The sequence below is a fragment of the Salmo salar genome, chromosome ssa22, assembly GCF_905237065.1.
Source record: "Salmo salar chromosome ssa22, Ssal_v3.1, whole genome shotgun sequence".
NCBI classification, from domain to species: Eukaryota; Metazoa; Chordata; class Actinopteri; order Salmoniformes; family Salmonidae; genus Salmo; species Salmo salar.
In genome coordinates, this window is record NC_059463.1 from 9,148,305 (window position 1) to 9,174,666 (window position 26,362).

At 42.2% G+C, this 26,362-nt stretch overlaps 1 protein-coding gene across 2 annotated transcripts; it reads left to right on the plus strand.

The window, feature by feature from the left end:
• Positions 1–1,621: 1,621 nt before the first annotated feature.
• Positions 1,622–25,629, plus strand: ngfb (nerve growth factor b (beta polypeptide)). 2 transcript variants are annotated; one of them, XM_014166102.2, is made up of 3 exons: positions 1,622–1,769; positions 20,949–21,092; positions 24,721–25,629. In XM_014166102.2, exon 3 carries the CDS (start codon positions 24,733–24,735, stop codon positions 25,345–25,347), a length of 615 nt encoding a protein of 204 aa, XP_014021577.1. In that variant the 5' UTR covers positions 1,622–1,769; positions 20,949–21,092; positions 24,721–24,732; the 3' UTR covers positions 25,348–25,629. The 2 variants fall into 2 exon arrangements, with proteins under 2 accessions (XP_014021577.1, XP_014021576.1); XM_014166101.2 differs by lacking the exon at positions 1,622–1,769 and adding an exon at positions 19,786–20,842.
• The last annotated feature ends 733 nt before the right edge of the window (positions 25,630–26,362 follow it).

The following is a 26,362-nucleotide window of genomic DNA, read 5'->3' on the forward strand; positions in this document are numbered from 1 at the left end:
AATGTTTTGGTACCCTTCCCCAGGTCTGTGCCTCTACACAATCCTGTCTCTGAGCTCAATAGACATTTCCTTAGACCTCATGGTTTGGTTTTTGCTCTGACATGCACTGTCAACTGTGGGAACTTATATGGACAGGTGTGTGCCTTTCCAGATCATCTCGTATCAATTCAATTCACCACAGGTGGACTCCAATCAACTTGAAGAAACATCTCAAGGATGATCAATGGATACACCTGAGCTCTATTTCGAGTCTAATAGCAAAGGGCCTGAATACTTATGTAAATAAGCTATTTCTGTGTTTTATTTTCTATAAAAAAAAAATTTAAATACTGTTTTTGCTTTATCAATATGGTGTAGTGTCTCTAGATTGATGAGGAAAAACGTTTTTTAATACATTTTAGAATTAGGCTGTATCGTAACAAAATGTGAAAAGTCAAGGGGTCTGAATACTTTCTGAATGCACTCTAAGTATACTACTACGTCTGGAAGCCATCCAATGTAAATAGTTTGTCACATTTCGGGTCATTGTTAATTGCACTTACCGCTTCAATTAAATGATAAACATGAAAGATGATTCATTCCTAAGAAAATTGCTTTAAGTATAACTTGCCAGCCCATGATATGTATCATTAAATGTGACTATGCTTTTATTTAAATTGCACAATTGATTGATTTTATTCCTCTATGATTTTAATCAGCATTTTTTTTATATACTTTTAATGTAAGGTGTCCTTGAGTATCCTGAAAGGTGTCCTGCAATTAAAATGTATTATTATTAATATTATCCTAGAGGGTTTGGACAGACATATGCCTAAGCCTTCTGCTGCATAGGCTTTCTGGCTGGCTAGTGGAGTCATGTGTGGAATGCCAGTAATTGATGTTGTCCCCATTTCTTTTACCCATGAACTTATATGTCTGTTTTTTTACACCTGCAGTGTGCATGGTTATGCTGAAGCAAACTCAGTGCCAGCGAGGCTGCTAAAGGGGACTGGGTATCATAGGAATTCAACAAGTATTTATATTTTTTATTTAACTAGACAAGTCATTTAAGAACAATTTTTTTTACAATGACAGCCTAGGAACAGTGGGTTAACTGCCTTGTTCAGGGGCAGAACGACAGATTTTTACCTTGTCAGCTCAGGGATTCGATCTAGCAACCTTTCAGTTACTGGCCCAACACTCTAACCACTAGGCTACATACTGCCGTCATAACCCAATTACATGACTATTGTTAACTGGTCACTTTTCAATCCCAGCCTGTATTACCTCTAGGAATGTACAGTGAGGTAACCCAGGGAAATTAGCATTGTACACACACACACTGATATTAACATTGTCTGCAAAGCATTGTATTGTTCTGGTCAGTGAATGCTGTGTTGTAAGAGACTTGTTACTTTTTTCCCCAATAAGATCATGTTTTGGCATCACAGAAAAGTGTGTGCTTCATAATCAGATACTATAAACTGCAGATTACAGGTGACTGTCTACAGCATTGATCATGAAAGTGATATAGTGACAGGGCCAGGAAGCCAGGCACTAGGACCTGCAGCACTCCTCAGCTAAAAGGAGGCACTGGCACTGGGACTCTTCTGACTATAACTTTTCAGAACGGTCAATTTCCAAACAAGTACAAGAGGCTGAGTGGATTGTCTTCACTCAATGAGAACGTACTGGGCATTTTGAGACCTGACTCGTGGAGATAAACCTGTGGAATAACACACACACTGGAATATAGCTCAGTATTGGTTGGGACATCCACTTGTGAAGAGGTAGGAGACTTTACACAAGTTCAGCCACTCTGCTGGTGTGTTGTAAAGCCACATTGGGAAACATACTTACTCATACATTGTGTCAAAAGAAAAGGTCGAAAATTATTTGACCTGAGCTTTTCATAGAAAAAAAACATTGCTATAGAACATAGAATTAGTTGAACAGCATACTTGTAACAAGATAAAGCTCTTGCAATTAGTCAAATACCTTCATCTTCTGTGTACCAAATCAATAAATTACATCTTTATGATTGTACTTGCTTGCATGCCAAAACTTTCTCTGTCAGTGGTCTGGTCTCCCTGAAGTGACTGGGAGAGGGTACCATTTTTTTTTTTAAATAGCCACCTAGCTCATTCATAGACCATCTATTCACGAGGCTGTTTGCTGGCTGAGAACAGCTGTCCAACTCTCTGACAGAGCCCTGAAGCTCTTTCTAAATGCAAATACGCCTCACATGCAATATAGTTTTGGAAGCATATGGAACTTAACTTGTATACCAAAAAACTCTTGGCTGCAACTGTGTTAAAACTGGTTAAAACAGTGTACAGTAAGTACAGTTTTGTATTTGTCAAAATATTGATGTGATATGAAGACAGAGGGCTTCATGCTTTTAGAACCGTAAAACAATTGAGAATCGAATCACGTTTTCGATGGAGTATTTGGCTGTTTTGGCAGCCAGAGCCAAACGCCTCTGAACATAACATGTAAGGACGTTGGCTCTTATAGTAAATTCTTACGTAGGTGTTTCAGCCCCGTACTGGCCTTCACCAGGCTGCCTGGTTGAGGGCTCAGCAGAGAGGTGGTAGAGGTACAGATCGAAGCCCATGGTTGAATGGGATGCTACCATCTCATCTTTTCCCTCAGGGAGAGTTGTCACTCATAGCCCAGCCTCGAAACCCAGCCTCAGGCTCCTCAGGTTACAGCAGTACTCAGATACCCACTACTCTCTCTCTCTCTCTTCTCTATGGACTGCTAGGCACTACTCCCAAAGCTAGTCATTTTCTGCTTTGTTTTCTTTCTATTCAATTTAATTTATTCAGTTAGCAATTCAAATTTTATAGACTTTAACATTTATGCTCAGACATTCATTTCACGTGTTATCGCCACTCAAAGGAATTGTTGAGATACACTGAGGTATCCCCCCAAGGCCTATATTCACTCCCCTTCAAAGAGCTGTCACTCAAATGGCACTTACATAGAGATCACAGAGTTAGTTGTTTTGGAGTGAGAGGAGGGAATGGAGGGTGCCAAACGACAAATGGAATTGACCCCTATTGTGGAAGTCTGAGAGGCTGCCGGAAACAAGAGAGCAGCTGTACTAAATGTTTACCTCTCTGCAGTGCTCAAATGTCCTGCACTCTAAAGAATGCTGAGTTAAAAACAACCCAATTTGGGTAAATATTGAACACACGTTGGGTTATTTTGACCCTGCCAGTTGGGTAACAAACAACCAGTTGTTTTCTTTAAGTTGGGTTGTTGATGCTGGGTTATTGAGCTTTATACAACAAGTGGATCTAATCCTGAATGCTGATTGGTTAAAACCACATTCCAGCCGGTGTCTAGTCCACAAGTTACCAACGGCTAAATCTATGACATTAAAATGTCTATTTACTCTGTTCCATCTGACCGCGCAGTCCACTGTCTCATCAGCCCAGCCACACACTTTATCTCCACTATAAAAAGCATCTAGACATTATCTCACATTTCTTTTATACTAACATTTAGTTTTCAACAGCGGAGATTTGTGTAAACCTTGATGTCTGTCTCTCCAACATTTGCAACATTGTTTCAATATTCAAATTCGATCCCCAGCTGTCCCATAGTAAGGAACGTGTCGGGATGAGACAGACAAGCAGGCAGGTAGCGTTTCTCAGTCAGTCAAAATCATGAATAAGCTGGCATAATTTTTATGGATATATACAAAAAAGGTAAAACAAAACTCAGTGCAGCTAGTTTGCAGTCTTTCCAGCTTCAGTTTGAAGTGATTGTGATAGCTGTTGTTGGCTAGCTTCTCTGAGCAACAGTGTGTCAATAGGAGTGAGCACGTATGCCAGGCGAAATCACATCTCATTAGCTCATTGTTATGGATGTATCCAAATAAATGTCACTAGAGAACAGCTTGAAGAAATACAAATGCGGCTACTTTGCTGTTATTCTGACTGCACTTTTTGAAGTGACTGTAAGTAAGCCGTAGTCGCGTCCATAGATGAAGAACAAAAAGACTGAATGACTGGGTAGCATCTCTAGCAACTGAACCGATTGAACGAACGACCAGCCGGCTTGGGTAGCAACCCTATATTTGTGTCGGGACGATATGTTGTGGAAGGATGAAATAGTATGAATAAATTTAATAAAAGTGATAATGCCCACAAAGCCAGTGTTTGAAGGATATATATTGGCACGGCTTCGTCTCGGGCCTAACAGCACCCGTGCCAATATATCCTCTAAACACCGGCTTCTCAGACATCATCACTTTCCACCTGGTCATATCAGAAAGACTGGAGGCGTGGCTTTCAGATAGGTATTGTTGGCCATCCGTGAGAGTAAATGTAATTCCTGTTCATCATGTTGTTTGTACAGCGTAAATTATTTTTGCACATAAGATATTTTAATATACAATTAATAGCGTTATTATTTAAATATCATAACAAAGTGGTAACTATCACAGCATTGGGATACACACAGGCACTTGTGGAAATAAACTTGTGTGCTTGCTGGATTCCAAATAAACACAGATACATTTCGGGATATTTGTAACGGGTGGGCCTCAACTATACAGCACACAACATACAGATGTTTAATTTCGCAAGAGCTAGACAGCACACAACTTACAGATGTTTAATTCGCAAGAGCTAGACGAACTGTATGCAGTTCATCAGACCAGAGATACTTTCCTTCTTATCACACTCATCATCATCCCTTCTCTCAGCAGAGGCTGTCAACACAGAAAATGTAACAATAGCAAATTCCATGCATCGTCTGAATGGGAGATGGGCACTGTATCAGTGCTATTATCAGTGCTAATAAGGGAAAACACTCCCTAAACTTCCTGCATTTTCCTGCTCTTGGGGTCTGTGCAAATCGAATTTACTTCCAAATCTTACCTGTACACACAAGCAAGTTCTTTTGTGGCTTAAATACAATACTTTTCCAGCCCAATCGCCATTCGGCCACTCCTTTTTGAGTCTCTTATCCTGAGGTATTACGTGAGGTGTTTGGTTTTAGGGAAGGTGTTTTACAGTGGTTCGTCTCACCTGATACAGTATGTGTCTCAGAGTTGACACTGTGAAGGGCTTGAAAACAGGTCCCTAGGGACAGATAATCCTTCTCTGCTTGCTGGAGGGGTTTCATGGTGCGAACCAAAGCCCCCAAGCTTTCCTCTGGCTGATCTCCAGGATTACTAGTAGAAGAACAAACAGGAGAGGGCACAGGGAAGAAATATTAGATTTATATTATATATTAGAGCATACTTGTACATGTGTGAAACAGGACAAATCTAAGCACCCCTATTTGACTGCTGGCCCGCTATCTTTACTCCTCTTTTGTCTTTCCTCATCTGGTATGAGCTGAGCTGCATTGCTTGCGGTGTTGCAGTGCACTCAGGGAGTCTACAGCTATTTGACCCCATGGTCCGGTTCATCTGCCAAACAATCTGTTCCACAGGTGGGTGGGTAGGTGGGTGGGCCTGGACTCCCAGACATGAGATCTCCCTACTCAATAAAGTAATATGCTTCAGAGCATGAGGCGTTTTCAATCAAAAGTGAATATAAGATTGTATTTATACTGCAAATCTATTCCATCTATATCACAGATTGCAAATGTCACATTTGCTTAACTTTCTTTTAGTTTCAGTAAATGTCATTACTGCCAAACAAGAATGAACCCGATTTAAATCATATTATGAAAAACACATTGAAGTGAACCCTTCAAAACACCATATTTTGAAGACATAAATCTACAGCACTAGAATGCCTGGCCACACTTTAGTCTACATAACACAAATCTTTTACCTGAGTCTACCACTGTAATAACTGACCCTGTATCAAGCCAGTAGGTGCAGTTGTGGGAGCACAAAAACTGTAATTATGATTATGGAAATCAAAAGAGAAAGTCTAAGTAAAGCACAAAAGAGCAAAGAGATCTGTAGCAGACCCAGTATGTGTTGCATTGGGTTGAGGAGAACCATAGACATAGATGTTACTTTGCTTTCATACAGTCACATCCCAATTTATTGCCCCTCTTGATAAAGATGAGATCAAATAAAAGAAAGAATACAAATACTGAGCTATCGCATGCTCATAAAAATTGTATTATGTTATACTATACTGTTCAGAGAAAGAGATTTTGGTTAATAACAAGTGACACAAAAAAGTCTGTAAAATATAGGTCTCAAAATTATTGGCAGCACTGTTTTCAATATCAGCACGGCACTGAGCCTTTTTTCTAAAAGGTTTTATGAGATTATAGAACACATTGGCAGGAAGGAATCTTAGTCCCTTCCTCCATATAGAATATTTCCAGATCCTTGATATCCTTTGGTCTACGCTTACGGACTGCCCTGTTCAAATTCAAACCACAGGTTTTCAATGGGGTTGAGGTGACCATTGCAAAATGTTGATTTTGGGGTCAATTAACAATTTCTTTGTGGATTTTGTGCTTGGGGTTATTATCTTGCTGGACGATCCACTTGTGGCCAAGTTTCAGCCTCCTGGCAGAGGCAACCTAGCCTGCATAACACCTAATCTGAAGTCCTTCTGACTTCAGAGTCTGGAAAGGCTACTTTGATGTTGTCGGCACAATGCATTGATAATGAAGGGGGCTGTGCTTTTACTGGTTGTTTCTCCTACACACACAGCCACACACAGCCCCTGGGCGCTGTCCATACCCCGAAATGGAGGTGAGGAGCATGGTTAAAAGAAATTGCAGTACATATTCTGCTGTTCTATCACACATGCAATGATGTCCAAGGGGGGGAAAAGTGTTTGTTGTTGTAATATCCCAAGTGTACATGTCAGTTTCACCATTAAGAATTCCAGCTTTAACAAGGGTCCCAGGACCAGTGGAAGAAAAATAGGCCCATAACATCATATTTTATAGTAGGCATGAAGTTGTCTTCTGTATATGCATGCTTCTTTCGACGCCAAACCCACCACTGATCTGTGGGGTCAAAGACCTCTATTTTTGTGTCATCTGACCATAGCATCGGTTCCAATCCTAGTGCCAATGCCATTTAGCAAACTCCAGGCATTTTTTTCTGGCAACCCTTCCAAACAGTCTATTGAGACGGAGGTGGTGTCTAATTGTAGATTTGGAGACCCGGAGAATTGTAATTTGCCAAGTCTGGCCCTTAGATTTGTTTTTGCCTCCCGATCCATCTTCCTCACTGTGCATGGGGACAAGATACACTTGCGTCCAATACCAGGCATGTTTACCACTGTTCCACTGGTTTAAAAAGTCTTAATTGTTGCCCTAGTAGTGTTTTTTGAAGCAATTTTTTTGCACTCATTACCTGAGTAATGAAGGTCAACAACCTTTGTCTCTTTTCATTTGTGATGGATGACAAAGGGATTTTACATGCGTGTTACCTAATTTTTATATCCCAGTGAAACAGGAAGCCATGGAAGGCCAAAATACAGTTCCTTAAAATGAGAATAACTTGAAAAAGTATCCTGTTAATGCAGATAAAAAATGTATATTTTTGTCCCCCACAATGACATCGGGGAGGGGACTGTGGATCTGTCTCTGTCCGTTAATACGTCAGTTCGTACATTAGTCACACGTGATCTCTCAGACAGAACTGGCCCGATTTTGACGAAACTTGGATGAATGATGCATTTTGCCATAGAGATCCGGCATTTACAAAATGACACTGATTGTTCAGATGGTGGCGCTATAATTAAGCAATAAGGCCTGAGGGGGTGTGGTATATGGCCAATATACCAAGGCTAAGGGCTGTTCTTATGCACGACTCAACGCGGAGAGCCTGGATACAATTTTAGCCGTGGTATATTTGCCATATACCACAAACCCCAGAGGTGCCTTATTGCTATTATAAACTGGTTACCAATGTATTTAGAAAAGTAAAAATACATGTTTTGTCATATCCGTGGGAAACAGTCTGATATACCACGGTTTTCAACCAATCAACATTCAGAGCTCGAACCACCCAGTTACTCTTCTGGGACCGAATGACCGATCGGCACAAAACTTGATATGTGTCATCTATGGACAAAGGTCTCTCATGTCAATATTTTACAGACTGGTACCTAAAACAACATAGCCGCTATTGATCAATAAACATTCACATGGGAGTGGTCTTGCACATTAATACAAAAATCTGTCTAAGATATTCATATTGTAGAAAGATTTGGTGCACATTTTTGCAAACACTGTCAAGACTCAACATATGCAAGGACATTCATATTGACCTCATGGTGGCGCTATAAAGGGCACATGTTTATATCTCTTGATCTGTTTGACCCTGTTGATTTGAGTGATTCAATTTGGCACACATGCCCAGGGATACAGTGCATTCGGAAAGTATTCAGACCCCTTCACTTTTTCCACATTCTGTTACATTACAGCCTTATTCTAAAATGGATTAAAAAAATAAAAAATCCCTCATCAATCACACACAATACCCCACAATGACAAAGCAAAAACAGGTTTTTAGAAATTTTTGCAAATGTATTAAAAATGTAAAAAATATCCAAAAGCCACTTCTGCATTGTCTTGGCTGTGAGTTTAGGATTGTTGTCCTGTTGGAAGGTGAACATTCGCCCCAGTCTGAGGTCCTGAGCGCTCTGGAGCAGGTTTTTATCAAAGATCTCTCTGTACTTTGCTCTGTTTATCTTTCCCTCAATCCTGACTAGTCTCCCAGTCCCTGCTGCTGAAAAACATCCCCACAGCATAATGCTGCCATTGCCATGCTTCACCATAGGGATGGTGTCATGTTTTCTCCAGACGTAACGCTTGGCATTCAGGCCAAAGAGTTCAATCTTGGTTTCAGACCAGAGAATCTTGTTTCCCATGGTCTGAGAGTCTTTAGGTGCCTCCAAGAAGGTTGTCACATGCCTTTTACTGAGGAGTGGCTTCCGTCTGGCCACTCTACCCAAAAAGGCCTGATTGGGGGAGTGCTGCAATGATGGTTGTCCTTCTGGAAGGTTCTCCCATCTCTACAGAAGAGCATTGGAGCTCTGTCAGAGTGACTATCGGGTTCTTAGTCACCTCCCTGACCAAGGCCCTTCTTCCGTGATTGCTCAATTAGGAAGAGTCTTGATGGTTCCAAACTTCTTCCATTTTAGAATGATAGAAGCCACTGTGGTCTTGGGGACCTTCAATGCTGCTGAAATCTTTTGGTACCTTTCCCCAGATTTGTGACTTCACACAATCCTGTCTCGGAGCTCTACGCACAATTCCTTCAACCTCATGGGTTGGTTTCTGCACATGCACTGACAACTGTGGGACCTTATATAGACATGTGTGTGCCTTTCCAAATCATGTTCAATCAATTGCATTTACCACAGGTGAACTCCAATCAACTTGTAGAAAAATCTCAAGGATGATCAATGGAAACAGGTTGCACCTGAGCTCAGTTCCGAGTCTCATGGCAAAGGGTCTGAATACTTATGTAAAAACGGTTTTCGTATTTTTTTTTAACATAATTTTAAATGTAATTTAATACATTTCAGAATAAGGCTGTAACGTAACAAAATGTGGAAAAAGTCAAGGGGTCTGAATACTTTCCGAATGCACTGTATGTATATTTAGGCATACAGTTGAAGTCGGAAGTTTACATACACTCAGTATGGAGTCAATAAAACTCATTTTTCAACCACTCCACAAGTTTCTTGTTAAAAAACTGTAGTTTTGGTAAGTCGGTTAGGACATCTACTTTGTGCATGACACATGTAATTTTTCCAACAATTGTTTACAGACAAATTATTTCACTTATAATTAACTGTATCACAATTCCAGTGGGTTAGACGTTTGCCTTTAAACAGCTTGGAAATTCCAGAAAATTATGTCATGGCTTTAGAAGCTTCAGATAGGCTAACTGACATCATTTGAGTCCATTGGAGGTGTACCTGTGGATGTATTTCAAGGCCTATGTTCAAACTCATTGCCTCTTTGCTTGACATCATGGGAAAATCAAAAGAAATCAGCCAAGACCTCAGAAAGAAAATTCTAGACCTCCACAAGTCTAGTTCATCCTTGGTAGCAATTTCCAAACATCTGAAGGTACCACGTTCATCTGTACAAACAAGAGTATGCAAGTATAAACACCATGGGACCACGCAGCCGTTATACCGCTGAAGAATGAGACGCATTCTGTCTCCTAGAGATGAACATACTTTGGTGCGAAAGTGCAAATCAATCCCAGAACAACAGCAAAATACCTCGTGAAGATGCTGGAGGCAACAGGTACAAAAGTATCTATATCCACAGTAAAACGGGTCCTATATTGACATAACCTGAAAGGCCGCTCAGCAAGGAAGAAGCCACTGCTCCAAAACCGCCATAAAAAAGCCAGACTATGGTTTGCAACTGCACATGGGGACAAAGATCGTACTTTTTGGAGAAAAGTCCTCTGTTCTGATGAAACAAAAATAGAAATGTTTGGCCATAATGACCATCATTATGTTTGGAGGAAAAAGGGGGAGGCTTCCAAGCCGAAGAACACCATCCCAACAGTGAAGCACGAGGGTGGCAGCATCATGTTGTGGGGGTGCTTTGCTGCAGGAGGGACTGGTGCATTTCACAAAATATATGGCATCATGAGGGAGGAAAATTGCGTGGATAAATTGAAGCAACATCTCAAGACATCAGTCAGGAAGTTAAAGCTTGGTCGCAAATGGGTATTCCAATTGGACAATGACCCCAAGCATACTTACAAAGTTGTGGGAAAATGAAGGACAACAAAGTCAAGGTATTGGAGTGGCCATCACAAAGCACTGACCTCAATCCCATAAAAAACTGTGTGGGCAGGACTGAAAAAGCGTGTGTGAGCAAGGAGGCCTACAAACCTGACTCAGTTACACCAGCTCTGTCAACAGGAATAGGACAAAATTCACCCAACTTATTGTGGGAAGCTTGTGGAAGGCTACCCGAAACGTTTGACCCAAGTTAAACAATTTAAAGGCAATGCTACCAAATATTAATTGAGTGTATGTAAACTTCTGACCCACTGCGAATGTGATGAAAGAAATAAAAGCTGAAATAAATCTATCTCTCTGCTATTATATATACAAGTATATATTCAAGTTCTCTATTATATATACAAGTTCTCTCATGTCACCCTGCTCGTCCGCACACTCCACTGGCTTCCAGGTGAAGCTCGCATCTGCTACAAGACCATGGTGCTTGCCTACGGAGCTGTGAGAGGAACGGCACCTCCGTACCGTCAGGCTCTGATCAGTCCCTACACCCAAACAAGGGCACTGCGTTCATCCACCTCTGGCCTGCTGGCCCCCCTACCTCTGCGGAAGTACAGTTCCCGCTCAGCCCAGTCAAAACTGTTCGCTGCTCTGGCACCCCAATGGTGGAACAAGCTCCCTCACGACGCCAGGACAGCGGAGTCAATCACCACCTTCCGGAGACACCTGAAACCCCACCTCTTTAAGGAATACCTGGGATAGGATAAAGTAATCCTTCTAACCCCCCCCAAAAAAAAAAGATATAGATGTACTATTGTAAAGTGGTTGTTCCACTGGATATCATAAGGTGAATGCACCAATTTGTAAGTCGCTCTGGATAAGAGCGTCTGCTAAATGACGTAAATGTACATTTAATTATTCTGACATTTCACATTCTTAAAATAAAGTGGTGATCCTAACTGACCTAAGACAGGGAATCTTTACTAGGATTAAATGTCAGGAATTGTGAAAAACTGAGTTTAAATGTATTTGGTTAAGGTGTATGTAAACTTCCGACTTCAACAGTGCATGTAGATCTACTATGCAATTTGTTTCGACATTTGTCATTTTTGTTAATAAACCCTACCCTTTAAAGCTGGAATCCTCAATGGTGAAACTGTCATGTCCGTTTGGGATAAGAAGAAGTTGAAGAAGAAGTTACTGGATACAAGAAATATTGAAGAATTACTGGATACTGGATACAAGAAATACAAGAAATATAGTTTTTTGTCCCTCAGACATCATTGCACGCGTGATAGAACAGCAGAATATGTACTGCTAATTGTTTTACCACACTGCTCAACGCCCACACCTCCGTTTCGTCCACAAAACAAAGACAATAACAAAGGTGCTGGGGCGGACAGTTGCACGGTTTCCCCTAATGCAGAATCCATCTTTATTCCTCATGGAAAAACCATTACAATAACATTGGACAAGTTAGCCTCTTAAGGTAGTGCAGAATGATTTGAAGCGCAGACTCTGTACCTAACCTCTACATTCTCTGTAGACAATAAGACCCGTGGTCCCATGTGGCTCAGTTGGTAGAGCATGGTGTTTGCAATGCCAGGGTTGTGGGTTTGATTCCCATGGGGGACCAGTATGAAAAAAAAAAAATGAAAAAAAAAATATGTATGAAATATATGCATTCACTACTGTAAGTCACTCTGGATAATAGCGTCTGCTAAATGACTGAAATGTAAGACCCACTTGATGGAATAGTTCATTTAATAATGATCAACAAGGGGTAGGTGGGAAGGCAATGAAGTGTTGAACCATCCCTGGTTGCACATTAACTCCAAGCTGTGTATGTCACAACGACGTGAGTCTCAATTATTACTCTAAATCGGAATTCAATGTCTCAGGTAGTCAGTTCCTTTGTCCAAAGGCAAACATTTGTCATTTGATTTTTGGGTGAACCTTGCAAGATGATTGGCCATGTCCGGATACCCTTACTTGTATCCTAAATAGAAGGCTATTTGGAAATGCGAAAATAGAACATTTTGTAGTATGTGAAACATCGAAAACTGAGCAGTGTTGGGAAAGCTACTCTGAAAATATAGTTTACCAAGCTACCAATTACTTCAAACTGGAAGAAGTTAAGCTACATTTAATCTACCCTTAAGAAAAATAGAGTTTACTTAACTAAATGTACTTTGAAAAAATAGTTCACTACTTACAAATTACTTGGTGAAAATGTGTAAATCTGAAATGTCATAGACTACAAATTGCAAGGACAGATCACTTTGGCGTCATATGTTAACATAATGTGTTATTTAGCCTATTAAACACACAAATTATGTTTCAAGGGAGAAATAGGCAGATCTGGTGCCTAAAAAGAAAGGAAATTATTGCCTACTTCACCCATAGTTTGTTTTCTTTTTACAAAAAAAGTAGAGTGTAGTTTGAGTAGTTAGCTACACTGCTACATGGAAAAACAGTAATCAACTACTGAACACACTACCTAGATTTGAATTTAGTTCAACTACCACCAATCTACTGCAAAATGTATACTGAACCAAAATATGAATGCAAGAAGAAACAATTTCAATGATTTTACTGAGTTACAGTTCATATAAAGAAATCAGTCAACTGAAATAAATTCATTAGGCCCAAATCTATGGATATCACATGACTGGGAATACAGATATGCATCTGTTGGTCACAGATACCTTAAAAAAAGGTAGGGGTGTAGATCAGAAAACCATTCAGTATCTGGTGTGACCACAATTTTCTTCATGCAGCGCCACACATCTCCTCCGCATAGAGTTGATCAGGCTGTTGATTGTGGCCTGTGGAATGTTGCCCCTTCACTTCAATGACTGTCCGAAGTTGCTAGATATTGGCGGGAACTGGAACACGCTGTCATAAATGTTGATCCAGAGAATCCCAAACGTGCTCAATGGGTGACATGTCTGGTAAGTATGCAGACTGTGGAAGAACTGGGACATTTTCAGCTTCCAGGAATTGTTTACAGATCCTTGCAACATTATCATGCTGAAACATGGGGTGAGGGTGGCAGATGAATGGCATGACAATGAGCCTCCAGGATCTCGTCACGGTATATCTGTGCATTCAAATTTCCAGTGATAAAATGCAATTGTGTTCATTGTCCGTAGCTTATGCCTTCCCATAGCATAACCCCACCGCCACAATGGGGCACTCTGTTCACAACTTTGTCATCAGCAAACCGCTCGCCCACACGACTTCATACACGTGGTCTGCGGTTGTGAGGCCGATTTGACACACTGCCAAATTCTGTAAAATGACGTTGGAGACAGCTTATGACAGAAAAATGTAATATTAAATTATCTGGCAACAGCTCTGGTGGACATTCCTGCAGTCAGTATGCCAATTGCACGCTCCCTCAAAACTTGAGACATCTGCAGCATTGTGTTGTGTGACAAAACTGAACATTTTAGAGTGGTCTTTTATTGTCCCAAGCACAAGGTGCACCTGTATAATGATCATGCTGTTTAATCAGCTTCTTGATATGCCACATCTGTCAGGTGGATGGATTATCTTGGTAAAGGAGAAATGCTCACTAACAGGGTGTAAAAAAATTGGTGCAAAAATTTGGAGAGAAATAAGCTTTTTGTGGATATGGAAAAAATGTGGGATCTTTTATTTCAGATCATGAAACATGGGACCAACACTTTTCATGTTGCGTTTATATTTTTGTTCATTGTGGTTAAATTACTATTTGATCTACATGTTGTTCACTACTCCCCAACACTGAAACTGAGTATGCTTTAAATGCAAGGATGTCATTCTAATTAAAATGTTTAATCTAGTATGAATTCGCTGCATGCTATTGAGAAGGAGAATCCTGATATCCAGCTGTTGCGCCTTACCAAATGAACGAATGGCGGGAAACAATTGCTCATTAGATGACGCATTCTCAGAATGGGCGAGCCTAGTAGGTTGATATTTGTTACTTACTGCATACATTTTTAGTAAAGTACATTCTAAATAGACCTTGGAATGATGAGTGCACAGTAAGACGTTTTAGTATGTAGTAGGCAAGACAGAATTCAGTCAATGTCACTGACAGTTGGAGGCTGGATATTTTTTCTCTAGAGGGTAAGATGTTTCTTCTAGTCTGTTGGCAGCTTTTCCTATACGAGTCAGATGGATGGATACACTACACAGCCTCTAACGCCGTTACATGGAGAGGTCCCTCTTAAGAACCCTGAGCCCAGACTGGTGAAGGAGGGTCAGTGCATGTGAAATAACACACACCAGAGAAAATGTTGTATATCACAAGCGTTAAGTCAAGTTTATTTTACTTGCGGAGGGGCAATCATCTCTGATATTCTGCGTGACTAGATTTATGTATGCCATCTAAACTTGGGATCTAATTTCAATATTTAGAGGAACCGCAGACAGTTGTATACAGTGCCAAGGGACATAATGTAAATCTGAACATCTGCTCAGATGATCTGCCCTTTGCAAAGTTACAACAGGGCCACGATTGCTCACTTCATTGCCCCTCACTAATGTGATCTCTACCCAAGAACCGGAAACGTGAGAGGGCCACACAGCATGAAGGTACTGAAGCTCATGCTTTTTTTTGGGGGGGGGGCTCTTGGCTTACCTTTGAAATAGAGCAGTGCCATTTAACACATTCTGCAACTCTGGGGGCGAAAGACCATAACAAGCATAATGCTTTCATCCTGACATGCCTAGCAGTCATAAAGCAACATGCAATCTGAGGCAGAGGCTTTGAACCCCGCATACTGAATGACAAGTAAAGCCACAGATACACACAAACCGATGAAACAAATGTGTAAACAGACGGAGCCTCCATAATTTCACAGCAAAACATTGTGAGCTAGATGGACTTGAATGAGCCAAAAGTGGCCTCCTGGCTGCCATTGGTCCAAGCTAAACACTGTACAATGCATTATTGGCTGTGAGATGCACTCAAATGCGTTCGCTTCAATGTTTTGTAGGGTATGCCAGATGTGAGGTCTGTATCAAAATATTTTTTCATAGACACATTTATTCTCTAGCTACATCAAAGTATATGTTATTTCGGTGGCCAGGTGTGGATGCTTTGGGACAGACTACGATCAAGGTAAAATCATCATCCCAAGTCTTGATACATTGGTCACGCATAATGTTTAAGGCCTTGTGATAATCTGTCCTATAATAGCTGAATTGGTCCTTTGTGTCTGTGAACTGTAATGTTAACCCAGGAACACAATTTTATCCTATCCCTATTTGCCTTTTCTAGGCCTACTTCGTGGACATCACTTCATTGGAATGATATGAGATCAGTGCTATTCCTGCTAAGACTCTTTCCATTAGGTTAAACTGGATCACATCGACCAATTCAGGTCGACAAAATATTTCAGGCTCTTTGTTTAAGTGAGCAGAACAATGTGCTAGACAATTGCTACAATGTTGCTTACCAACACCTCTCCGACCCAGGGATCGGGATCGGACAGGAAGACATCATATTGAATGGAGAAATCAATACCGATCTTTGAATCTTTACCATCTAGTTTTAATATATCATTTACAGGGGAAAAACAAAGACTTTCAGGCGTTTTGCTCAGTATTATTTTGTGCTGTTTGTAGTTCACAGAAATGGCTGTCGTCTTTTTGACAGATGTGTTTAAGTGAGGCTAATGTGTATAAAGTGACAGTGTGTACAGAGACAAGGGTCCGCTGTGTTCCCTCCAGGCACAGAGACCAAACACAGCCATCAGTGACTAATGAAACTGTCCTAGTTAAACTCCAGTTCCATACAAGTTTATGGTACCTTCCTGCTTGAACTTTTTTCTGTCTTGGTGAATTATGTTTTTAACACTGAAACATTTAAGGACGAATGGCGGAAGGAAAGATAAAAGTGTTTATTCTGATGTCTCATTTTTTTTTGGGGGGGGGGGGTCTACCGGATTCTCAATATTTCATCAAACTTTTATTTTATTGCAGAAATCACAACAGCAGAATGCAGGCCTGTTTCACTGGCTGAGACACCTCTACATTCTCTTTCCAGACATTTCTAAACACCCTCTTTGCAGGAATTTCTAACACACGCTCTGCACATTATCTTCAGGTAGACACAACCCCTTTACAATCCCATTTGTTGATTTTGGGTTCTTGGTATTCTGAATGGAATAGTAAGTGATGGGTCAATCTGTGAGATCAGCAGATGCATTGGACTACATCCCACTTCCACAACACAACAGCCAGAGCCAGTGTGCTGGAACACAGAGCCGTCCTGCAGTTGATTACTACAGGTCCTCTTTGGCTTTCAGCAGGCCTAGACGCCAGCCTCTTTCCTTCACTCTCACACATCTGCAGTGAATCAAAACAGCCTGCCAATTTCACTCTTTGGAATTGTCATATTTTAGATGATTTCCCACAAAGTTATCACGTGATAACAGTAATACATCCTTTTCCCCCAACTAGATCAAACAAGAATGTGGTCAAGAAAATGGGAAACAGTATGCTTCAATTGCATGCTATTATACTTCTTAGAATGTTCACGCTCAATAATTCCCAACTCCTGGACAAGCTGGAGCGGGTCTAAATGCAGCCGTCCAAATCAGGGCTTCAGTTGAGCTAATGTGTTTTGCATCAACTCCTTAAAGGTGAAACCTTCTACTGTATGACAACATACCATTCTTGCTTGAAATTCATCCTTATCATCTCCCGCTAAATACATTTTCTGAGATGACCCAGGACCAACACAGTCATAGGATGATCTAATACCTACAGTGAGTATAATAAGTACTCACCCCCTTGGATTGTTTCACTATTTTCATTGTAGAATAATAGTGAAGACATCAAAACTATGAAATAACACATAAGGAATCATGTAGTAACCAACTGGCAGCTTCATTAAATAGTACCCTAAAAACACCAGTCTCAACGTCAAAAGTGAAAAGACGACTCCGGGATGCTGGCCTTCTAGGCAGAGTAGCAAAAAAAAGCCATATCTCAGACTGGCCAATAAAAACAAAATATTAAGATGGGCAAAAGAACACAGACACTGGACAGAGGGACTCTGCCTAGAAGGCCAGCATCCCGGAGTCACCTCTTCACTGTTGACCTTGAGACTGGTGTTTTGCGGGTACTATTTAATGAAGCTGCCGGTTGAGGACTTGTGAGGCATCTGTTTCTCAAACTAGACACTCTAATGTACTTGTCCTCTTGCTCAGTTGTGCACCGGGACCTCCCACTCCTCTTTCTATTCTGGTTAGAGCCAGTTTACGCTGTTCTGTGAAGAGAGTAGTACACAGCATTGAATGAGATCTTCAGTTTCTAGCCAATTTCTTGCATGGAATAGCCTTCATTTCTCAGAACAAGAATAGACTGACAAGTTTCAGAAGAAAGTTATTTGTTTCTGGCCATTTTGAGGCTGTAATCGAACCCACAAATGCTGATGATCCAGATACTCAACTTGTCTAAAGGCCTGTTTTATTGCTTCTTTAATTAGCACAACAGTTTTCAGTTCTGCTAACATAATTGCAAAAGGGTTTTCTAATGATCAATTATCCTTTTAAAATGATAAACTTGATAAACTTAGCTAACACAACATGCCATTGGAACACAGGAGTGATGGTTGCTGATAATTGGCCTCTGTACGCCTATGTAGATATTCCATTAAAAATCAGCCGTTTCCAGCTACAATAGTCATTTACAACATTAACAATGTCTGCACTATATTTCTGATCAATTTGATGTTATTTTAATGGACAAAATGTGCTTTTCTTTCAAAAACAAGGACATTTCTTAGTGACCCCAAACTTTTGAATGGTAGTGTAGATTGATTCATTGATTAGGATAACACATTTTTTCTAGCATCTGCTAAACCTTCATGAAGCATTGCAGCATCTCTCTTTGAGTAACTTTGAATAAAGGCAGATAAAAAAAGAGTCTCACGCAGCATAAAACTAGCTACAGTAACTACAGTTATTCTACAATATAAAGACCAAACTAGTCCCAGTATCCATATCTCTCTCCTGTTCTTTGTGCTTGTCCCCCCCAGAACCCTGCTATATCAGGCTCTAGGCCAGCACAATGCTATGCTTCATTCCTGCTGTGAGCAGTTTCGCAAGAATGCCCACGGCAACGCACTGAGCAGCATGTCATTCAAAGCCCAGAGGTGGCCCTCAGATAAAGTCACCGGGGCCAAAGCTCCCTCTACGCCGGACGGCTTTGAATGGGGGCCGGGCAGACAGGCTCAGGTTACCAGAGGCACTGTGTGACTTTTACCATATAAATGAAGCCAACGTTTTCTGGGAGGGGGGAGGGAGGGGGGGGGCTGTTCCCGTGTGGCAGACGGTGGATTGTCTGTGTCGCCGGGGTCTGGTTGTCAGTCATGCCAGACGGAATTCATTAAATGGACTGACTCCATTAGAGCTAATGAGTTGTAGGTCAGTAGTTGTGGGTGGGCCGCGCTATTCTGAACTAACAGACCATATCGATTACTGGGTGTAATTGCACTTGACAGTGACGCTGCAATTTTTTTTTTGTCATTACATACATGTATATTCAATGTAAACTCGTTAAAAACCACAGTGCCTTCCACAGAGTCTTAAATAATATAGTGGTCATACCTACCCTTGAGGAAGCACAGTTCCCGCTCAGCCCAGTCAAAACTGTTCGCTGCTCAGGCACCCCAATGGTGGAACAAGCTCCCTCACAACGCCAGGACAGCGGAGTCAATCACCACCTTCCGGAGACACCTGAAACCCCACCTCTTTAAGGAATACCTAGGATAGGATAAAGTAATCCTTCTAACCCCCCCCTCCCCCTTAAAAGATTTAGATGCACTATTGTAAAGTGGTTGTTCCACTGGATATCATAAGGTGAATGCACCAATTTGTAAGTCGCTCTGGATAAGAGCGTCTGCTAAATGACTTAAATGTAAATGTAAATGTCATGGTACAAAGTAACTGGTCTCAAAGATTCTTGGAAGGTTATGTAACTGAAAACAAGCAGGATGTACCAGATTCTTTCATTTAGAGTTCCATATTAGTTTGGAAAATGTGTCTTTCCCTGAGCGAAAGACAAACAGGGCTATTATATACAGTACAGTACAATTGAATAAAGAGTTCCAAAAGGGTTTCTTCAGCTGTCCCCATAGGAGAACACTTTTTGGTTCTTCTGTGGAAGGTTCTTCAAAGGGTTTTCTTATGTGGCCAGCCTTTCAGGCTCTAGATAGCACCTTTTTTTCTAAGAGTGTTGATATAAATCTGGCAAGGTTCAAGACAATTGAGCTGACACACTATAGGATTTTGTTCTCCCTTCTTCTTCTGGGCCCGTTGGCTGTGACTATGATAGGGGAACTTACAGCTCAAAACTGTATTCTGTAGATATTCTCTGAGTGTATATTACAGGCAGCTCTGCTAAGTTCTTTGCCTCTTCATCCATCCATCCATTTGTCCAACCTCAGGAGAAAGACTGTCTGGTGTGGTGTGTTCTCAATGATTATGTTGGGATGATTCTGTGGATGATACTGTGGGTTCTGGGTGGTTGATTTATAGTAGCAGTCAGACTGTGTGACAGTAACAAGGTGTTGTTGGAGAAGAGCTATTTGGTGAGGAGCTAACTCTTTCTCTCTGCCCAAATGGTTATCCACTGTCCTTACAATGCTGCCTCTGCGAGAGGGGGTAGAGGGATTACACTGGAATGTTTTGGAGATTCCTGGGAGAGCAATACCGAGAGAGAGTTTAGCGTTCTGTTCACAGATCTCTGAGGAAAATGGCTGTTTAATACACTAAGACCCAAATTTTGTTTTTAGTTTTCATATGGGAAACCACACATGGAAACACTAATACAGACAGTATATCACCTCAGCTGCATGTGAGGAATATGTGTTATTATGTCTCACTGTGGATTGATGAAATATATTTATTGAGCACTGTTTTGTTCAAACCTGTGGGTTCCCTACTGTACAATGAATCCCACAGGTCCTGTGTATCACGTGTGTACTGGTATGTAACAAGTATATTACACTGGCGCTCTTTGGCCATCCCTCTCCCACGTCAGTGTGTTTAGAATGGCTTGATGGGCTGCTTTACAAACCCTGTGCATGACTCACCACAGCGCAGAGGGAAAATAATACTGTGGCTACCCCACTTTCCAACCAAGGTTTATGAACACTGAAAGCGTAAGCTGAAGATATACAGCAACTTTTGGTAGGACCATTGAAGTTGGCTTTAGAAATAATTTGTTGTTGTTAAGACCGTGCGCTTTGGTTGCATGCCTTCCTCAGGTTATTTGTGTCTTTCTCTCTTGCCATAGGCAGGTGCCAGAGCCAAGCTGGGGGCCATAGAGAGCCAGACAGACAGTCCTGATGGCAGAAACCTGGAAGGCAGTCTGCTCTGAACACGTGCTCTAGGAGCCCGCCCCGCCAGGGGCCACACTTCACGCGGAAACACTGCACAGGTGAGCTGAACAAGATTTTTTTTTGTTATATTGAATCCAATTCAAATTTTAATAATTTTATTTTCATAAAGCTTTACGTGAGAGAAGTGACATGCAAAAATCAGTTAAGATTTCTGCGCGGGTCACAATCTCAAAAAGGGTCACCTGTTTACAGAGTTTTTCCTAGTCAGGTCACTATAAGAACTCCTGGTGTAGTTAGAATACAACACACTGTAATGCTGCTTTCATTTTTTTTGGTGTAAAATGACGCCGGAGAAGGCTTACGTTCTACGTGTTCATAGGCGATCGAATAAACCCCCACTTCCTTCCATTCTGCTAGCAAACGTGCAACGTTTGGAGTATAAAATCGATGACCTACGCAGAAGATTAAACTACCAACGGGACATTCAAAACTGTAATATCTTATGCTTCACAGAGTCGTGGCTGAATGACGACACTGTCAACATACAGCTGGCTGGTTATACGCTGTTCTGGCAGGATAGAACAGCGGCGGCTGGAAAGACAAGGGGCGGCGGACTATATATTTTTGTAAATAACAGCTGGTGCACGATATCTAAGGAAGTCTCAAGCTATTGCTCGCCTGAAGTAGAGTATCTCATAATAAGCTGTAGACCACACTATCTACCTAGAGAGTTTTCATCTGTATTTTTAGTAGCTGTTTACATACCACCACAGACTGAGGCTGGCACTAAGACAGCATTGAATGAGCTGTATTCCGCCATAAGCAAACAAGAAAATGCTCACTCAGAGGCAACGCTCCTAGTAGCCGGGGACTTTAATGCAGGGAAACTTAAATCTGTTTTACCAAATTTCTATCAGCATGTTAAATGTGCAACCAGAGGGAAAAAAACTCTAGACTACCTCTACTCCACACACAGCTCTCCCTCGCCCTCCATTTGGCAAATCTGACCATAATTCTATCCTCCTAATTCCTGCTTACAAGCACAAATTAAAGCAGGAAGAACCAGTGACAAGATCAATAACAAAGTGGTTAGATGAAGCAGATACTAAGCATTCAGAACTGTTTTGCTAGCAAAGACTAGAATATGTTTCAGGATTCCTCCGATGGCATTGAGGAGTACACCGCATCAGTCACTGACTTCATCAATAAGTGCATCGATGATGTCATCCCCACAGTGACCGTACGTACATACCCCAACCAGAAGCCATGGATTACAGGCAACATCCGCACTGAACTAAAGGCTAGAGCTGCCACTTTCAAGGAGCAGGACTCTAACCCAGAAGCTTATAAGAAATCCCGCTATGTCCTCCGACAAACCATCAAACAGGCAAAGCATCAATACAGGACTAAGATCGAATCATACAACACGGGCTCTGATGCTCGTCGGATGTGGCAGGGCTTGCAAACCATTACAGACAACAAATTGAAGCACAGCCGAGAGCTGCCCAGTAACACAAGCCTACCATACATGCTAAACTACTTCTATGCTCGCTTCGAGGCAAAGAACACTGAAACATGCATGAGAGCACCAGCTGTTCCGGAACACTGTGTGATCAAGCTCTCTGCAGCCGATGTGAGTAAGACCGCCAAACATGTCAACATTCCCCAGACAGATTACCAGGATGTGTACTGCGAGCATGTGCTGACCAACTGGTAAGTTTCTTTACTGACATTTCAAAGCTCTCCTTCTCCGAGTCTGTAATAACATGTTTTAAGCAGACCACCATAGTGCCTGTGCCCAAGAACACTAAGGTAACCTGCCTAAATGACTACTGACCCGTAGCACTCATGTCTGTAGCCATGAAGTGCTTTGAAAGGCTGGTCATGGCGCACATCAACACCTTTATCCCAGAAACCCTAGACCCACTCCATTTTGCATACCGCCCCAACAGATCCACAGAAGATGCAATCTCTATTGCACTCCACACTGCCCTTTCCCACCTGGACAAAAGGAACACCTATGTGAGAATGCTAATCATTGACTACAGCTCAGCGTTCAACACCATAGCGCCGTCAAAGCTCATCAATAAGCTAAGGAACCTGGGACTAAACACCTCCCTCTGCAACTGGATCCTGAACTTCCTGACGGGCCACCCCCAGGTGGTAAGGGTAGGTAACAACACATCTGCCATGCTGATCCTCAACACAGGGACCCCTCAGGGGTGCGTGCTCAATCCCCTCCTGTACTCCCTGTTCACTCATGACTGCACGGCCAGGCACGACTCCAACACGTCTTTAAGTTTGCAGATGACACAACAGTGGTAGGCCTGATCACCGACAGCACCGAGACAGCCTATATGGAGGAGGTCAGAGGCCTGGCCATGTGGTGCAAGGACAACAACCTCTCCCTCAACGTGATCAAAACAAAGGAGATGATTGTGGACTACAGGGAAAAGAAGACTGAGCACGCCCCCATTCTCATCGATGGGGCTGCAGTGGAGCAGGTTGAGAGCTTCACGTTCCTTGGTGTCCACATCACCAACAAACTAACATGGTCCAAGCACACCAAGACAGTCGTGAAGAGGGCATGACAAAACCTTTTCCCCTTAGGAGACTGAAAAGATTTGGCATGGGTCCTCAGATCCTCAAAAGGTTCTACAGCTGCACTATCGAGAGCATCCTGACTGATTGCATCACTGCCTGGTATGACAACTAATCAGCCTCCGACCACAAGGCACTACAGAGGGTAGTGCGAACGGCCCAGTACATCACTGGTGCCAAGCTTCTTGCCATCCGGGACCTCTATACAAGGCAGTGTCAGAGGAAGGCCCTAAAAATTGTCAAAGACTCCAGACACCCTAGTCATAGACTGTTCTCTCTGCTACCGCACGGCAAGCAGTACCGGAGCTCCAAGACGAGGTCCAAGAGGCTTCTAAACAGCTTCCACCCCCAAGCCATAAGACTCCTGAACATCTAATCAAATGGCTACCCTGACTATTTGCATTGTCCCCCCCTCTTTTACGCCGCTGCTACTCTCTGTTGTTATCATCTACGCATAGTCACTTTAATAACTCTACCTACATGTACATAATTAACTAACCGGTGCCCCCGCACATTGACTCTGTACCGGTATCCCCCTGTATATATTCTCATTATTGTTATTTTACTCCTGCTCTTTAATTACTTGTTACTTTTATTTCTTATTCTTATCCATATTTTTTTAAACTGCATTGTTGCTTTGGGGCTCGCATTTCACTGTTGTATTCGGCGAATGTGACTAATAAAAGGTTATTTGATTTTTTTTCAATGCCACCACAAGAGTAAACATGTTTTTCTAGCTGCACAGTATGTATTGTGTAAAGCATATTGTGCGAGCTGCCATTACCAGTAAGCTGACAACGACACAGCTGTTGTTGTATCTCTCAATCCCTGCACAGTACTGCCATCACACTGAGCCCACACTCTAACAACAGTGTCACACATTATAATCCTCAAACTACCTTTCTCTATGGATGAATAGGACAAAGTTCCTCACCTATTTTGAAACCACGTGTCTGTATGCTCTATGATGGAAGAAGCGGAATCCAAAGTCAGTTTCTACAATTCTTGAACAGGATTTGATCCCTAATGTTGATGTCTGTGTGTGTATTTGATCCCTGATGTTGATGTCTGTGTGTGTGTTTGATCCCTGATGTTGACGTCTATGTGTGTGTTTGATCCCGCCAGGTGTGTGTGTCCATGAGGTCGTCCATGCTGGTCCTGCTCCTCATGGTCAGTGCCCAGGCAGTGGCCACCATGGGAGGGGACTTCTGCCCCCCGGTCTCCGCTCAGCAGCAAGGCCCTGCCCCCAAAAGGACCCCTAACTCTGCCCCCACTGTGGATCCCAAACTGTTCACCAAGCGACGCTACCGCTCGCCCCGCGTTCTCTTCAGTGCCCAGCCGCCCGACACTGAGCCCACGGGACGCCAGGGGTCCGGGACCAGCAGGGCAAGGCGCAGGGTTGGTCAGCCGAAGCACCGGGGGGTGTACTCTGTGTGTGAGAGCATCAGCGTCTGGGTAGGCAACAAGACCAAGGCCACGGATATATCTGGCAACGAGGTGGAGGTGCTCCCGGACGTGAACATTAACAACGTGAAGAAGAAGCAGTACTTTTTTGAGACCACGTGCCGTGGCGCGCGGGGAGGCAGCACTGGCTGCCTGGGCATTGATGGGCGACACTGGAACTCCTACTGCACCAACTCGCACACCTTTGTGCGGGCGCTGACTTCCTTCAAAAACCTGGTGGCCTGGAGACTGATCCGCATCAACGTGGCGTGTGTCTGTGTGCTTAGCCGAAAGTCCTGGCGACAGTGACCGTACTCTCACTGGTCATGTGGTCACTTCAGTACTGACGACAGGACCACTAGGTAATATCATCGGGTCACTGCAATACTGCAGTCCCAACCCCCCACCACCTACCCACTGGAGTGCTCTGAGACTCTGCCCCACTACAGCCCTCACCTAGCCGTCTGCACAAAGTAAATTATTGATTATGAGGACTGCAAGTATATAAACCAACCATTTCTTTATCACTTGTTGTTGTTGTTGTTGTTTTGTTGTTGATATTGTTATTTATTAAACACCTCAGTACATGCACTGCATGTTGTTTGGCGTTATTGTCTGGGTGGTGGCTGTCACAGGGACCAATGAACAACAGGCACACTCCTAATGTCAAAAGAAGTGGCTACACTTTTTTTAAACTGTAGAAATGTCTGCTCCATGAGAAAGTGGATGAATAGAAACATACAGCATCATTTTGAGGTCCTTTGGTCAACATTTGGCTCATGGCTTCTCTGAGATGGATCTCTTTTACTTCAGAACAATTTCAGTTCTGTTTTTCCAATTGTCAATTTCAAGAAGGATGAACAAGCCATATCTAAAATAAAAAGTCCCTGTGGGTAAAATTTCTCTCCACGGGCTGACTTTCCTAAATGCCTCAATCTGTTTGCATCATGAAAAGAAATAACATGTAGAGAATAGCTAAGGTTCTTGATTGCTACGAAGCCTTTAGAAAAATCACCCCAGAAAACAAATTTTTGCCAATATTTATTTTACTTTTTATTTTTAGAAGGTGTGTCATGTTCATCACCCTTGAAAGGTTTTGCGTTAGCTCCGTAATTGAAGTAGCACTTTAATTTCTCCCATATTTAGCTTATTTCACCCATGACTAAATGCAAATACAATACTGACACAGATCAATGCTTTCGGGAAAATCCCCCCACACAGCGTCCCTCACACACTTTTAATGTGGTCCAGCAGTCCTGGCTAGGTGGTCTAAATCAAGAGATTGGAATCTTCTCCTGGCTGCGTAGAGCATTTCCATAGCCCA